The sequence below is a fragment of the Larimichthys crocea genome, chromosome XV (genome assembly GCF_000972845.2).
Source record: "Larimichthys crocea isolate SSNF chromosome XV, L_crocea_2.0, whole genome shotgun sequence".
Taxonomy (NCBI): Eukaryota; Metazoa; Chordata; class Actinopteri; family Sciaenidae; genus Larimichthys; species Larimichthys crocea.
This window is the reverse complement of record NC_040025.1, coordinates 14,165,956-14,182,683: the sequence shown is the minus strand read 5'-3', so window position 1 is coordinate 14,182,683 and position 16,728 is coordinate 14,165,956. Positions and strand designations below refer to the sequence as shown.

General features: G+C 39.3%; 1 protein-coding gene across 3 annotated transcripts in view; it reads left to right on the top strand.

The window, feature by feature from the left end:
* Positions 1-16,728, top strand: part of kcnd3 (potassium voltage-gated channel, Shal-related subfamily, member 3) — a 91,731-nt gene that overhangs the window by 65,621 nt on the left and 9,382 nt on the right. For all 3 annotated transcript variants that reach the window (XM_027288619.1, XM_019256453.2, XM_019256454.2), the window contains one exon: positions 6,850-7,018. In XM_027288619.1, the coding sequence (XP_027144420.1) occupies positions 6,850-7,018 (169 nt within the window). The remainder of the gene's footprint in view (positions 1-6,849; positions 7,019-16,728) is intronic.

The window sequence follows — 16,728 nt, the reverse complement described above, 5'->3', positions numbered from 1 at the left end:
TCTCTGTGATATGTGTTAGTGGAACCCCACAAATCAGGATCACAATCGGAGTTCATGCCTGTGTTGAGCTGTCTTAAGGGAGTACTGAGATTATTATAGCTCCATTCTATCTGATTTAATCCATATTAAAACATCATCTGACGTACATTTAACCAAACATATCCGACCTCTCTGCAAATTAGCACTGACATTATCTTGATCCATTTCATGTCGACTCTGTTCTCTCTTGGCTGTTCGCTTGTTGTCATGTTTTCTTTTTCTTGCGCTCTTCCTCTCATTCTCCATCCATCTCCCTACCTGTTGTTCTGCTACCTCCTTATTTCTTGCTTTCCTGCGGTGACATTTGTGTCTGTGATTATAGATGGTTGTTCCATCCCTGAAGAGCCATGTGTCATCAGAGTTACTTCCATCTGAGTGAGTGGCCATGAAATGTCAGATGAGAGCACAGATGGATGGATGGTTGAGGGTTAGAGGCCTGGAGAGACAATCTTTCACTCTGCTGAACCCAAAAGAGCTAAGCTTCATTGGTCTGTGACAGGTCGCCCAATGAAAATGGAAGTCTGCTACTACTTATGGGTATTTATATGCGGCATCATCATTTATGGCCACAGTGGCAACACTTCTTATTTTTCATAGCACAGCTCAACTGTGAATGTGATAAATACACTAAAATGGCTTTACGCTTTCTATATTCTTAATCAATAATGTGGCATTTGATGTTTTAGTGGGTGTAGGACTACATTTTGACATATTAAATGCCATATCTTTAAAGCAGCATTGATATATTGGTTTTGCTATGGTTGGATGATAATTTGTTATTATTATTTATCAACTTCTGGTGAAGTCATATCATATATAATATTATTTTAATTTTACAAAAATATGTTTTTTTTTATTGCCTTAAAGTTGCTGTGGATGTTTTTCACATGTTGTAGAATATACAATGATAGCAATCATCAATTTGCCCATTTTATATGCAATTTTGGATTTTCCGTATTCTGATACAGTATATCGATATTTAATTATCACCAAAAGCCCCTGAAAGCTTCAACTCTTACTTATTGCGCTACAAGATAAAATAAGTAATGTCACAGTAAAAACAAACATGATCTTTAGGTCTAAGAGCTTAAACATCAAAAACTTAAGTTTAATCAGATTTAACTGACAGTGACCAAACAACTCAATGGCAGAACATTCAGATTGAGAAACTCCTAAATCGTGATTGGTGCAGGGAAGTATATGACATCACCTTTTTCCAAACAGTTCCAACCCAGTTCAAACCAGTGAGCCAGTAAGAAAAGCACAGAGAAAAATGAAACACAGAAATGGCTCTTGTAAAATAACTAAAACTGGTCCTTTGTGTGTCATCCCATCACTTATAGTATGCTGGAAAAATAGGTTTTTAGGACATTTTGGAACACAAATTTTAGCATAAATGTGTTGGGACCAACCTCTTTTTTGTAAGAAAAAATAAAACAAAACAAAACCCACTCGTCTGTACCCTACAACTTATTTAAAGACATATAGGCTGCTAATTTAGTAATCCCCATGCAGTTGAAGAATGTGATGCAAACAGATGTTGGTTTATTGAGTGTGAGCAGGCGCTGTAGACAGAAGCTGTAGTAGCTGTCCATGGTGCTGAAGAGCTGCTGTTTCCTCAGTACATATGCTGTGATGAAAGAATTGAAGGATTAAAAGTAGTAAAAAAAAAACAATAGCCAAACTTTCCATTTATTTTTATGCTTAAAAAAGACAAATGGAGGGTGTCGTTTAGTTCAGTCGGTAGAGCATCAAAGGCTCAGTCCTTGCCTTGGCGTTCCAGGGTTCGAATCAGACCTGTGGCTCTTTACCGCATGTCATTCCCTGTCTCTCTCTCTCCCCACGTTCCTGTCACTCTTCAAGCTGTCTCTACCAAATGAAGCTAAAAAAGACCAAAAATATCTTTAAAAAAATAAAAATAAAAAATAGACAAATGGTCCCCGAATATAACAGAACATATCTTTCATGTTAATATGTAAATATCTATAATGTCTGATAATAATTTTAGATTATGCATTTTTGTTTGTGCTTTATGTATCCAATCATTTCAGATCCACATCTTCCAAAACGAATAGTCCTATTTTTTTTTTTGTTCTTGTTTTATTTATTGATGATTCTAAACTTACAAACTAATGTTTTTTCAATATAATTTCCTGTTTCATGTCTTACTGTTAATGTATGTTTACCCCACTAACATACAGACACGCACTAAACCTAAACATTTAGTAAACCCAGTGTAGCAGCACAAACCCATTCACAAACCCTGAATTCACTGCCTCTTCCAGTAGGTACTTTCAGGCCTCCAGGGGGTCAATCCACCACGAAGGCTTGTGTGTCCAGACAGAATCACTTAGCCTGTATCTGAAGGGAATTGAGGAACATTGCAAAGAAATCACATGGGATTTGGTCTGTAAATGGAAACCAAACCCTCAACACTTCATATGTCTCTTCCCTGCTTCTCTCTCCCTCCCTTTCTTTTTAACAGAAGCACCCTATCCTGAACATATCAATAAAAATAGCATTATGATCTTGCGACACATGCATAAAAGCAGTTTATGATCCACAAAGTCAAAACAAAATCCAGCAATAAATATTTACTCAGTGACTCAGCTCAGATCAGTTCATCTCAGATGGTTTTTAGTAGAAATAAAATGACAATAAAAATCAAATATTTTACAAAGCATATATTTATATAATTAAATAAACAACATTTGTGTATGTCATCTTTTGATTCTGGTCACTTTCATTCCTGTATAATAACTTGTATGCTGGCATGGTTCATCAGCAAGTATTTAAGTTAGATGAGTTATGCTTTCCTCACTTGACATGACATGACCTGCCATCATCACAAATCTGTGTGTCTGTCAGCCCTCAGACCATCTCTGATAAGCCCATCCATCATGCATACCTTCACAACAGCACTCAGTCCCACTCAATAACACACCATCTATCCTTCCTAGACTTAATTAATAAAAACCCACAGAGACCCAGCCCTCCTACGACGTGACAACCCTGACCGTGGGCTGACCTGCCCACCTGACCTGATTGTTTGTGGGTGTATGGGTCTGTGTGTGTGTGCATTAATCTTATAGTTTTTTGTATGTCAGGACACACACATCATTTATAGCAAACTGTTGGCTGTATGTGAGAATGTGGTATGAGAGGGAGCAAGGGAGCTCCTGGGTGCACTACATCTGCTGAGAAAATATCTCTCCCTCTGGTATGCTATCTTTCACTGCTTATCCATCTTTCTCCTTTCTGAGACATTTACCTCCACCTCCATCCCCACCTTCAGTGAAGTCTTGCAGAGTCAGAAATGGGGCCCCAGCATTCATCCAGGCAAGACGGGAAAGAAGTTACATTTAACCTCGCTTATCACATGCACACACACGCACATGCACACCCTCGCACCACTTATTACAACTTTCTCTTCCTTTAATGTGTGCAAACCCAGCTTTATCTCCGTGCCATGTATAATGGCGCAGAGATGGTATCATCAGAGACAGGCCAGCTTGACTAAATGGGAGCAGCAAATTGACTGTAGTATTAGGAGAGAAGGGCCTCTATCAGGCAATCTGATAGGATCCCATTAAAGAAGGCTTGCAGATGAATATGATTAGCTTTTCATTCCTCCTAATGGAAACATCTTCTGAAGAGAGGAGGAGATGAAATGTTTTGTAGTGATAGGGCCTCTGTACCACTGATGGGATTGTTATTGCCTAATTTGGGTAGAAAGGCCATTAAAGTTCTTGGAAGGGACGATGAATGTTCTCTGTAAGTATATTCTCAGTTATGGCTGTGGACCAGCGGTTCATTGTGTGTGGGCAGTGCTTTGCTTTGTTGATGCGAAAAACCACCCTCCACTTAAATGGCTTCATATTGGGCTTGTTTTTGCCGAAATCTGTGACTAATGAGTATGAGGTTTCATCTCTTTTTTTTTTTTATTTCCTTTCCTAAAATGAACTGAATGGGTTTCTTTGTGTGTTTCTGAGTGTATATGTGTGTGTGTGCTTGCGTGTGGTACCATCCTGCTTTTTTTTTTTACTATCTCCAACAGACTGTGACAGAAGTGCTTCATTAGATTATAAAACGACTATCGTGAGCACAACTTCTTAAGAAGATTATTGTTCATTTATGGAGAGCCTCTGGGGTACTGTTTGCCAAGTCCTCAAATAACAACCAGCGTTATTCTGTGTGATCTGTCAAAGTAAATGAATTTGATGAGTTCAATTTAGAGGCATGTTTCTGGATATATGCAAGAAGAAGAGTTTTAAAAGTGTTGATAGGGTTTCTTAAGCTGTCACTGCCTCAACCTCATCTCATCCAATACGTGGCTGTGGAGCATGATGCTCAACCAAGGACACAGAATAACACAGGAGTAGACATTTCTGAATGTTTCATGTTCAGACTGGTTCAGTTTTTTCATACGCATACGCTTCTAGCAGCAATAACAAGTTGATTGACTAGATACACAATTTCCAAGTCTACAGGGGCCTCTAAACATTACATTACAGATGCATCAGTGGACTAGTGCCAAATGTGTCTATCTGTCATGCACTGATTAAGTATCATTGGAAAAGAGGAATTTCCAGAGACAAATTACACGAACCCATACGGAGATCAGTACTGTATGTGTGGTTTCCTATCTCTTTCTATGTCTCTCTCTGTCTATATACGCTCAGTTATTAGTTTATTAGGTACATCTACCTTAAACGAATGCAATCTGCAATAAACCCTTTCTTTGTGACAGTTGTAATGTTGCGATTTCCTTTAATTGGTTTCAAAGATGTGTTTATTCACTTTGGGAGGGTGTTGTTGGTGGTGCTGTTAGGTTGTATTGCATTATACCGAAAAAGTGTATCTAATATTTTTCCCCAATGTTTATATTAATGAGGTCAAAGTAAATAAACACCTCATTAAAACCTAATACAATTCAACAGCACTGCACACAACATCTCTCTAAAACAATTTCAACAAAAACTCAACATTATGAAGGGAAGATTTATTAGATTGTGTTCGTTTTAGCTCGGTGCACCTAATTAAGTGGCATACAGTAAAAGTACTCTCTTATAAGTAAAAGTCAGAGCAAAATGTACTAAAGGTATAAGTAAAAGCACATTATGCAGGAAAAATGTGCTCTGATACTTTAGTGTGTTACTAAATTATACATTACTGTATATTACTGACATATAAGCAGTAATTTATTGTTGTAGCTGACTGTGTAACAATATATTTTATGCTCATTTGGTCGTAAAATGTTATAAAATTACTAGTAACTATGGCTAGAGTGGCATACAATTAAAATACTCAAGTAAAGTTGAAGTTCTTCAGAACTGTACTCAAGCACTGCAGAATACTTGATTAAATATACTTTATACCACTGATACATTATGCAAACTCAACTTCCAGGATAGACAGTATTTAAACATGACTCCATTAGTACATGACAGTAGCTTAACCTCACATTCTGGCTGAGTGTGACGAGATGGGGTAGAGACATATTCTCTCTTGCAGCGTTTTGTTGCTGTCTTTCTGGCTTTGCTTCTGCGACTTTTGCTTCCATCCTCTCAGTGCCACTCAAACTGCAAATTTGCCCAAAAAATGTTCACAGAAGAGTCTGTGTTTACCCAAGAGAATAACATAATACGTACACATCAATATGTCTGGCACCTTCCTAGTAATGCTACAGTTTGAGATGGGCATGTTTCTGTAAAATAATTCTGTGGTAGAGATGGAATTCCCAACTAGGATTGGCGCTAATAATTCACAGCTAAAAACTACCCCCGCCATGATGATGCTGTTTTTCATATGATGAAATGAATTTGATGAAAACAAAGGAACACCACAGTTGTTCTTTGCCTTTTACAGGGCGCATTTCTCGAAGTTAAGATTATTTTTAACTGTGAATTACAGGTTTAAACAACTCTATGAAGAGAATTAGTCCTGACATAATTATATATAACGGCAAATGCTTAAAGGCTTTTTGCTTCAGGTTTAATTGTATTCGGTTCTAATAAATTCAGTATAACTTCTTGTTTAGCTGGAAAACAAGAACAAATTACTGCACTTTTTACTCATGAATAAGGAATGAACACCATTAGAAATAAAGGTTGCTTTTTCACCTTAAGTTGTGCACTTTTAGCTTTTGAATTTCTTCCCCTTCATCTTCTTTTCTTCCGCTGCTGATTCCCACATTGTGGCTTTTTTCTTTGGAAAAAAAAGGCGGGGGGGGTTTAATGTAGTTATTGTAATTGTGTTGTCTGTCTTCGAACTCAAGACAAGATTGCTTTTGACTTGCAAATATTTGAGATTGAATTGAGCTAAATGACTTTTGGGAAATGTCTCTGGCATTCATGTGTCCTCCTCTTTTTCTTCTCTAAAGGTTAATAGTATCTGCTCGCAGTGAATGAGTCAGTGGACTTTACTGCACCGTTCAGTTACAGGCAAGGTTTGGTAGGAGCTCTCCTCTTCCTCCCTTGGTGTGGGATAGAGTCAGCAGGTCAAGCTTTATTCTGGTGGGGATTGACACATGCAGCGTTGGAGCCTTAAAAAAAACATGAAAGCATTGTACAAGAGAGATGAATAGGCTGTGTGTGTGTGTGTGTGTGTGTGTGTGTGTGTGTGTGTTTGTGTGTGTGTGTGTGCGTGCGTGTGTGCGTGCGTGCGGGTGTGTCTGCCTTCATGATGTGAATGACCTCCAGACGGCTGTGCATGACTATGAGGTTGAGCTTCCAGAGACAGATTTTATTAAATGCATAATAAGACGTTTCACTAAATTTATTCTCTCTTTCTCCCTGTCACCTCTTGCAGGTATGGAGACATGGTTCCTAAGACGATTGCAGGGAAGATCTTTGGTTCAATCTGCTCTTTGAGTGGGGTGCTGGTAATTGCCCTGCCTGTCCCTGTCATCGTGTCCAACTTTAGTCGCATCTATCACCAGAACCAGAGAGCAGACAAGCGGCGGGCGCAGAAGGTACAGGTGAGCACAGTTTTATTTCCCTTCAACTGTGGCCCTGAGGGTTGGACCTCCAGCTCAGACGGGAGCTTTGACGTCTTTCTCCCCAGAGGAGAGGACTCTTCAGGGGTCAGGTCTTCCCTGAGACTAATGATGATGTGTATAATGCACATTGACTTACGTTTGGTGTGTGATACATATTCAGTGAGTATCACCATAATTCTTCTCTCTTGACATGAATGTCTAAACCCTGACCTTGCCATTTCCCCTTTGCTCTGCATAAATATAAATCAGTTTTGGTGTTATTTCCCCTCCAACAATATCTCCTTAAGTGTCTCTATGTGCAGTTTGAAATTTTCAATAAATCATCAACTAATTCTATATAAATATATTATAATCTATTAATAAGAAAGGTTGCCAGGTTGTAAAAAAAGAAATCCTCTGCTATGTGCTTATCCGTTAGCTCTTTAATTAATCAGGAAATGATCTCTAATGATCCACTTACCTGATGGTAAAACCTGGAACATGCGTAATCTGGAACAAAATCTATTCATTAACAAAGTATTAACGTGTATAACTAGAGAGTCTGGCTTATTAGAACATGCTGAATGCATGAGTATTTATTAACAGATTACCAACATTTGCATTTTCACTGGATTTATTACCAAACAGAATATATAAACAGACACCAAAGGGGTTTTACTCTAACTGGAAACCCAAAACTTGTTATTAATGGCTTAAACCTGATCCAGGTAAAGCATATTATATTATATTATATAATATTAGTATTATATTATATTATATTATATTATATTATATTATATTATATTAATATTAGATTATATTAATTAGAGTATATTATATATTAACTATAAATAGTTAAAACGATGATACATTGCTAAACTATATATTTCCTCAATGGCATTCTGCCAGAGTTAAAAAAGGTTTGGATAGATCACAAGAGATATTTTTCTTTTTGTCTGTGCTCTTCTCAAAGGTTCGCAGTGTGCCAGGCTAGGATGGAAAAGATAATGCCACGTAGTAATGCATCAGAATTGTATAACATCTGAATGAAAGCCAGATTCAAATGTTTCGGTGGGTTATTTGGTCACTGTCAGTCAAATCTGATTAGCTTTAACTACCTAGGTCTTTAGAATATTTAAAGTTATGGATAAATCATAAGATTTAAAATCAGAAAAATACGATTTAAAATCTTTAAAACTGCAACATTCAGCTCTTCCTTGGTCCCATAGAACAACCCTGACCTGTGCTGAACTAAATGTGCTGTTCTGACTCTGAGAAAAACTTTTATTACAATGTAAAATGTCACACAGCCTAAATGTTATAAATACCCCAAACCAATTTCAAACCCAAGGCCAAATCTGAAAATAGCCTGTAAAAGAAGTGAATATGAGCGATTTCTCCTTTTTTTTGCACGAGATTTTCTCCTTTGTAAGTATGGTAATAAAAACACACACAGGGACACATTTATAAACGGATTATGTAAACCCATGTTTAAACTGCGGAAGATTTAAAGATCCTATCTTCCTTTGGGTAAATATCCCAGCCGTTAGACCTTTAAAAAATCATGTTGTGCTGTGTCCATGAGCCAAACTGGGTAGCAGCAGCAGCTGGCACACATACAGAACTGGACTGAGGGCAAGCCTGACCATTTTTGTTCTCCTGAGATAGATAGTAGCGTGTTTGTTGTTGAGCGAGCACACACTGCACACACTGACACATATTTTCAACGGGAGTCCATCCCTTTTTCTCATCACTCTCATTCACACCTCTCCTAGCAAGGGCTTTTATCACTCCTTTTTCTCCTCTCCCCTCATTTCTGCTCCTCTGCCTCCATGTCGTCCTCACCGCTTCCCTTCTCTCTCTCACACACTCTCTGTGATTACTGCCATCCATCTCGGCGTATGCTCTCTGGTTGTAGTTTAAATCTGTTTAAAGTCCTGCAGTTCGACCGTGGCCTGACCGCTGCCCAGTCTTAACTAACTGTAACCTTGTCTGCCAAGGAAGACTCTGATGTAACACAGCGAAGTGTGCAGGGAGGAAACGACAGGAGAAGCGGGTTGGAAGGTTGGGGAAATTTTTCAAATTTGAGAACAGGCCGGAACCGATGAGATGTACAGTGTTGATGCAGAAGAGAGAGAGAGAGAGAGAGAGAGAGAGGAGACCAGAGGGAAGGAGGAAGCAGGGAGGCAGGGGGGGAGTAGAAAGTGGGGAGGGCTGGAGGCAATGTGTGTCCTAATGCTGTGTTCTTTCCTGAAATAGCCATCACCCAGATGAGGTGCTAGCTGGAAGTAAGGTGTGCATCTGGCTGTGTGCTTGTGGATGTATGTGCATTTGTGTAAGCGCATGCGTCCACGTCAGTGTGTGTGCGTATGCATCCAGTGTACTTCCTGTCAGTTTAGCCCCTGCCCTTGGTGTGTTCTCCACCGAGCTGCAGTGTGGTGCAGTGTCCCAAACACCAGAACAGACACCAGCACCTCCAGAAGTACTAACTAACTGTAGCATAACAGTCCTGTTGTCATCAACCAGTACTAAACGACTCCCTCAGGCACTCGAATGCCGCCCTGGCTTGCCAGCAGTGAGGTCAGCGATTTGCTCAAGCACCTTTACACCCAACAAATTTCATAACAGCATGACTCAAACGCCTTCTCATTGCCTTCATTATATTCCACCTGGAAGCCTTGATCCTTGAGAGCGTTATTACAAGCAAATCAAGGTTTAAGTGCCAAGTATGATGATAGGTTTGCAAATGTGATATTTTAGAGCATTTAGGAGATGCAATCTGTGTACCATCCCTGTCTTTAATTAGCCCGCAGGATTAAGTGTTGCTTAGCATTTAAGCTCGTGTGCTTAAGACCAGTGGAGTGTCTTGAATTACATATTGTGCTAGCTTTAGTGTTAGCTGCTGTAGAAATGATTTCACATCAAAAACTAGTTGTTAACTAAAACAGCCTTTCCTTTCTGCTTCATTTTAGCCATGCCAGCAGCGTGGCTCCAAAGTGACCACTACTGAATGGATTGACATGCAGTTTTGGACATTCATGGTTCCCAGAAGACAAACCCTAATGGCTTTTTCTGTAGCCCCTTAATAAGGTTCACATTTTTTTTTAGATTTGTTCACAATGTCCTGACAACTTTTGGATGGATTGCGATGTAATTTGTCACACATTGTGTTATAGATTTGATGACATGTTTTGCTGGAAAAACCTGCAAAACTAATGACACTCAGCCTGAGCTGTACTTGTGTTTAGTACTAATTAAACATGCCAACAGGGTAAACTACAAAGGTGAACATCATATTGTGGCCATACACAATGCATGCTAAAGTTAGTATTCAGCAAAGCTGTGTCCGAGTATAGCTGTGCTTGCCAAACATTCTCTCAGGAGATTGATATTTTCTCCTGTATTTTTCCCAGTTTCTGACAAATTTTCACACCTTTTTTCACAACCTGTTTCTGGCACTGTGCAGCTTGTATATGTGCTCTGATTCTTATGGTCTGCTAGTTCCACCCAGACAACAACGCAGCCACACCAAGGGCATTACCTGGCATGTATGTGACATGGAAGAGAGCTGCTCGTACCTCGTCCTCCCCAGCGCAGATAGAGAGAAATGCACAGTGCTGAGAGAAAATTAATGTAAACTAATTGATATTAGTTTATGCTAGATATTCACGTGTGTTCTTTCCTGGTTTATTAAAAGTAAAATGCTGTTGCAGGATAGTGCAGTGCAGTATTGTTATTTTCATTCTTTAAAAGTCACCAGAATTTTTTCTCAGGGTTGGCAGGGATGACTGCAGCCGCACAGAGCCACTAGCGTGGCTGTGAACTCTTAGTCTTGTCGTATAATTTGTTGCTGCTGCAATGGATTTTACTGCCTTTTGTAACAACTGTTGCTGGCATGTGTTCAGCTCTTTCCATGTTACATCACATATTTTAATGTTCTGTGATTCTACATTGGCAGTTTCTCACACCATAAAAGATCAGTGTAGGGGGTGTATAATAGGGCCATTACCATTGTATGGTCCACTCTTTTGCAGCTAATGATAGTTGTGATCTTTAACGCCTCACCTGAGCAATGAATTGTTCAAGCATGCCATATCTTTCAGTACTCCATTATTACCATCTACATAACATGGAGTGTTCTTTAATGCTCCATAACCTTAATGACATATGACGCAGCTATTAAGCCAACCATTTAGCAAGTGTCACTGGTCATTTACCAGAGCAAAATGTCATTTGTTCAGCAGCATTTATTACCTGCACATGGTTATATTTCACAGAAAATCCATTCTTCCTCAGGTCATTTCTTAGAATAAGGCTATGTTTAACTGAGAGTAAAACAGGATAGCCAGTCAAGATTGCCTTTCAAAGTACTTAAATTATGAGGGGAGGCCAGACAGGAGAAAAGGAAGGGGCAATCATTGTGAAAAGGAAGTGCAGCATCCCTCAGCATTTACCAGCCAGATCTCTTCTCCACTTTTTTTCTCATTATTACATGCTTTTCCCCTCCCTGCCTATCCCCCATCCACATCCATCTTCATTCAGGTCTAATTGTTAGCTGTGCTGGGCTCCCATTACAATTAGCCATCCATCTGGGTGGTGGTAGAGAGACAGCACCTGATGTATCTCGCAGCACAAAGGGAAGATACATGAGGATGCCACCAGTTGCTGTGTGGCACAGGAGGAAAATACGGCTGAGACACAGACATATATTCTCGATTCTACCTCCCTGTACATTTCAGTGTTGCTACTTTTGTTCTACAACATTTTGAACACAGAGTTTAAGTCCTTCCCTGTCTTTATTCATGATCCTATAAAGTGATCCAAAACAAAGAGTCCAATCTGCAGGGTTTGCTTCTCAGAGCGTATTTGCATAAAGGTAATAATATCCTCAGGCAGGTCTAATTACAAATTCTGAATAGTACTGCAGAAAAGAGGGCAAGATTTAAAAGGAGAATCACAAAGGGCGAATGATACAGAAGGATTAAAAAAGACAGGGACAGAAATTTAAATGAGCTTAACTTTTCAGTGTGCCTTTGGTGTTCTCCTGGATCTGTTTAATTAAATTCAAGAGTGATCCAGACCTGATGTATGAGTCATGTACAGAGAGACTCCCTCTCTACAGTGGAGGAAACACCTGTTGACTTAATAATCATAATGCGTCAGCCTGAATGAATCACTAGTTCAAATACGATTCTGAAATCCACTAAAAATGACATATTTACGCAAAATTAATATTCTGTTCACCATATCGTCATCATCATGGCTTGCCAGTTTGGTTTTTTTTTTAATTTGTGATTTTATTGGCATATCCTGGCTCCACAAATTATACATTTATGTAGCTTTTAGACAGTAGTACAGGGCTTTTATGGAAGTCAGTGTCACATGGAACACCCTCCATTATATTCTCTCCTCTATCTGTGTGACTGTCACATCCCTTTGACCGTCGAGCATCTAAGCCGTGCAGAGTTTTTACTTTTTTACAATTCACAAGAAGTTTGTGCAGTTTAAGAGGGTTTGAATAAATGGACTTGGAAATGAAGGAAGTCAAAACACAAAACATGGTGCAGACAGGGCTACATTAAAGTGCACACACATTGCAATACAAAATACAAAAGGGCTCCATAAAGTGTAGCACATTCAGACAAAACAATTTGACAAGAAAAAGCAGACAGAGCATAACAGACTAGGATGTGTATATACATGTAGGTATATGTATGTACATCACACAGCAATCGTCAGTAGAGGGGGGTAAGGTTTTTTGATAAATGTATTCAGTTTTTTTTATGATTTCATGCATTTCTTTTATTTCCAAATCACAGATTTTTGAAAACTACCCACACATATACATAATAAAGACAAATGATGCTTGAACCACGTAGAGTTAAACAGTTATAGGTACTTCTTTGACAAAATGGTAAAGTACAAATTTATAATATATCTCTCTTTGTAGATTTCCTGTTCCTTATTGTTCCAACGTATATGAAAATTGACTCATCTTTATTTTATTGTCTTGTCTTTTCCCACTTTGACTGGAAATCTTTATCTGTCTTCAAACTTAGTGAATTACAGTCTGTTGCGGTTCATGAACATTACATTGGCTTGGGGGCTTACATGGCAGAAACAAAACAAAACAAAACAAAATAAAAATAAGTCCTCATGCCTCACAGTCTCACTCCGTTTGCTCGAAATCATCTCACTATTGTTTTTAGCCCTCTCTCAGAAGGTTGAAGTCAAAAGGTGGACATGACTTCTGGCTGAGAGTGTTTTGCCCTTCTAGACAATCAATAAAGTCGTCTGCACTTAGCAAAACGGCAGCCAAAAAAAAAAGAGAGAGATGGAGGGATGTTGACTGGTGACTTCACCGAGGGGGGTCAAGAATTCTGCTATGAATTATGTCCATTGTTAAAAAAAAAAACATCCTAAACATCAGCATTGCTGCAGCTTGCAAACAGAGCTGTGCTTTTCTCTTTTTCTTAAGGTAAAGAGGTAATCCAGGCTTAGCAAAGCTATTTTGTCTCTGAGTTCTGTTAGTCCGAGGTTAAGCTGTCTTTGCTATAGAGGCAGATATCTGAGGGCCAGAGGTGTTGGAAGACTTGATTTCCACCAAATCAATCCTTGCCATCGTCCTAACCTCACTCCCTGGTGGATTTTCTAAAAGTCAGTTATTCCCAAATTTCACTTCTCCTTTCACTTCTTGTTTGTGTCACCGTCTCTCTGTCTTTATGTGTGTGTGTTTGTGTGTTTTATTGTAAAGCAACATACCTTAGACTGACTTAGTTCTTTCCAGCATGCACTGTATATGAGTGGCAGCTACAAAACAAAGTAACACTTTCACATCTATTCATATGTGAGTGTGTACATGTGTGTGCATGTGGGATTCCTTCCTCATCAGATGGTCTCCTCTTACACTCGTACAGTTCCAAGTCAGGCCTGAGGCAGAACCTAATCTGGTCCCATAGCTCGATTGCTCCACTTTTTCACTCAGCTAAATCTTATATAGGCAGTCTAGCAAAGCTCTAACTCACAAGATGCCATGAATGTTTTAACTTTTACTTTCAATAAAAAAATAAAAAAAACTTCTAGAAAACTTCCTGGCATTGCTCAGCGGAGTATGGCATTGGAACTGAGTGGATATGTGGCTTTTTTTTGATCACTTTGAGGATATGCCAGTTTAGATCCCTAAGCTGGCAGCAAACGGTGTTAAAATGAAGCATTTGTGCTGGCTTGCATCCTATAGCTTTATTTTTTAAAGTGTGATTGATCCTAAAGTGTGGCTCCGTGGCAGGAAAAAGAAAAACAAAGAGGATAAAAGGTTGTTTGGATCAGTTTATTGGCCCTTGGCTGTGTGGAAACATCTTGACCATTTTAACCAGTGATATTGAGTGTCACTAATCTGATTGGTTTGCAGGTGATGCAGTATTTTAGATGTTTGCACTTTTTTGGCTCTGCTACAGCATACATATCTGTTTTGCAAATCATAATTTTTGTGTTAGTGAGGATTTTCTATTTTTTGATTTCATGTTGGCGCCCCCCTATTTTTGCATTAATTTGTCCCCGTCTACCTAGATGGAGAAGTTATTTTCATACAGCCAATAAAAATGCTTCATATTTGCAAAAAAAGTTTTCCCACTAAAGTCTCTAACGTATAAACATGAATACACATCTTGTTCTGCAGCTTAGCTTGTTGAAAAAAGCAACCAAATAAACATCCACAACAGGAAAGTGCACTGCTAACATCAGCTTGCAGACTAAATAGCTAATTGGCTGCTCAGCTGCAGGACATTAAACAGTATGTAAACATACCTACAAATATTGCTTGAGTGCATTTAGATGCTGGAGTGGAGAATTTATTTATTCTACAGTATCACTGCTAACAACACGGCGTGTGCCCGTTGCTTGTAAGCTGCAGCCCGGGTTTGTTTGTTTTGGCTCTCACTCCCCTGCCGGGGCTCAGCCTGCCAGCAGTCAATCAAACATGCACCCCAACAGCCACTGCGATGAAAAGTAGTATATCAGATATTTCAACTTCAACAACAATCAAAAAACATCAAACAAACTCTCATTTGTTTAATAAAAAATGTGACAAGGGTCCTAATTATGTAACACCTTATGCTTAATCATCTGTTATATGACATTTTTCTGTGAACCTATGACCTGAAAATTTTTCTAGGTGAGGGGAAAAACTATTCTAGTACAGAGAAATTGTTTATCCTGTTATTGCACATTTATGTTTCACTTTGTGTGCTTTATGTATGTCCATGTCTTTGGATGTCGATATATATTGTATATATGTGTCTCTCTGTGAAGGAATGTGCAGCAGATTTTTTTTGGCCATGTAACTCTCCACATGGTGTTCTGTGTATGTGTAGGTGTTATTGAAAGCCTCGTGTCCATGGTTTCGTTACACTTCTGTGTGCTCTCAATGATGCTTCAGCAGCAATTCAGGCTCAATCTGTCGTGCCGTGGCTCTGCCTGAAAGCACAGATGGGCCTTAGACACGCGTGCCCGGGGTCCCTAAGGCCCCAGGAATCTATCAGAGAAACGCAGAAGTAGATTCAATCTCGCAGGACATGTTCTTAACATCCCCTCCATTACCCTTGTGCTGCCTGGCAACCATTGCCACAGTCACAGGCTCCTGTTTGCGTGGTGACCCCAGAGAGACAATCCCATTGGTTGAGCACAATGCTGGAACATAAAGAAGGGTTATTCTAAAGGCCTGTGGGATGCTGTGCCAGCACAAATGTGAAAGAGTGTGAGGCCACAAAAACAGTGAGGAAAACTTGTCAAGGAGAGCAGGAGGGAGACTGAAAGAGACAAAAAAGACAAAGATGGGAGAGAAAAGGAAAAGGTAAACAATTTGAAATGAGTTGTGGGTTTGTATAGATGCTACACTATGTATGTATGTTTACACACACTTCTGTTTATCTCCCCTGCTTCCCTTTAGATTACTAAATCACAGCATGAGCCACCAGCATCAACAAACCTTACCATGTTTTAAATTGAATTCAACTTTACTGTTATTAACATCACGTGCAGGCACATATGTAAAGGAAGGCTGTGGCTTCGCCAAATTCATTTTCAAATGAAGGAATGAGCTTAAATTACCATACATTACCATGGTCTTACTGAGCCAGGTATTTCTACTGGTACTATATGGCTTGTATGTGTATGTATGGAAATTCAGCTATGAAGTAAAGCACACATGGAGATATGCAAACACACATCCACACACTCAATTAACCCCCCAGCAGTGCATGGGCCTCCTACTAAAGTCTGCTCATCATTTACAAAGCTCACATTTTCCTTCTACCAATTACCCTTCAATGAATGCAGAAAGCAAAGCAACAGAAACACACACAATTTGTAGCCGCACTGTGCCTGACACCCAACTCTTGACTTTGACAGGAAAACAGCGGCCTTTGAGGAGTGAGTGACTCAGATTACACTATCCTGTAAAAGCAGCTGTACTAGAAACTGAGAGATTTATTGAGACCCACATATACACACAGACCTGTGTACGCAAACACACCCGGGCATGTTTCATACACATTCAGTAAACACTTTCAGCGCACCTTGGGTAGAGAAAAAAAAACAGAACGATGGAGTAGAAGTTACTGATGTATAAAGAATTCACTCCCAAGGACCAGAGAGTGTCTGTTCTTCCTCGTGTCCCTTCTCCTCGTCTTGTTCATCTCTGTTGCTGACTGTCT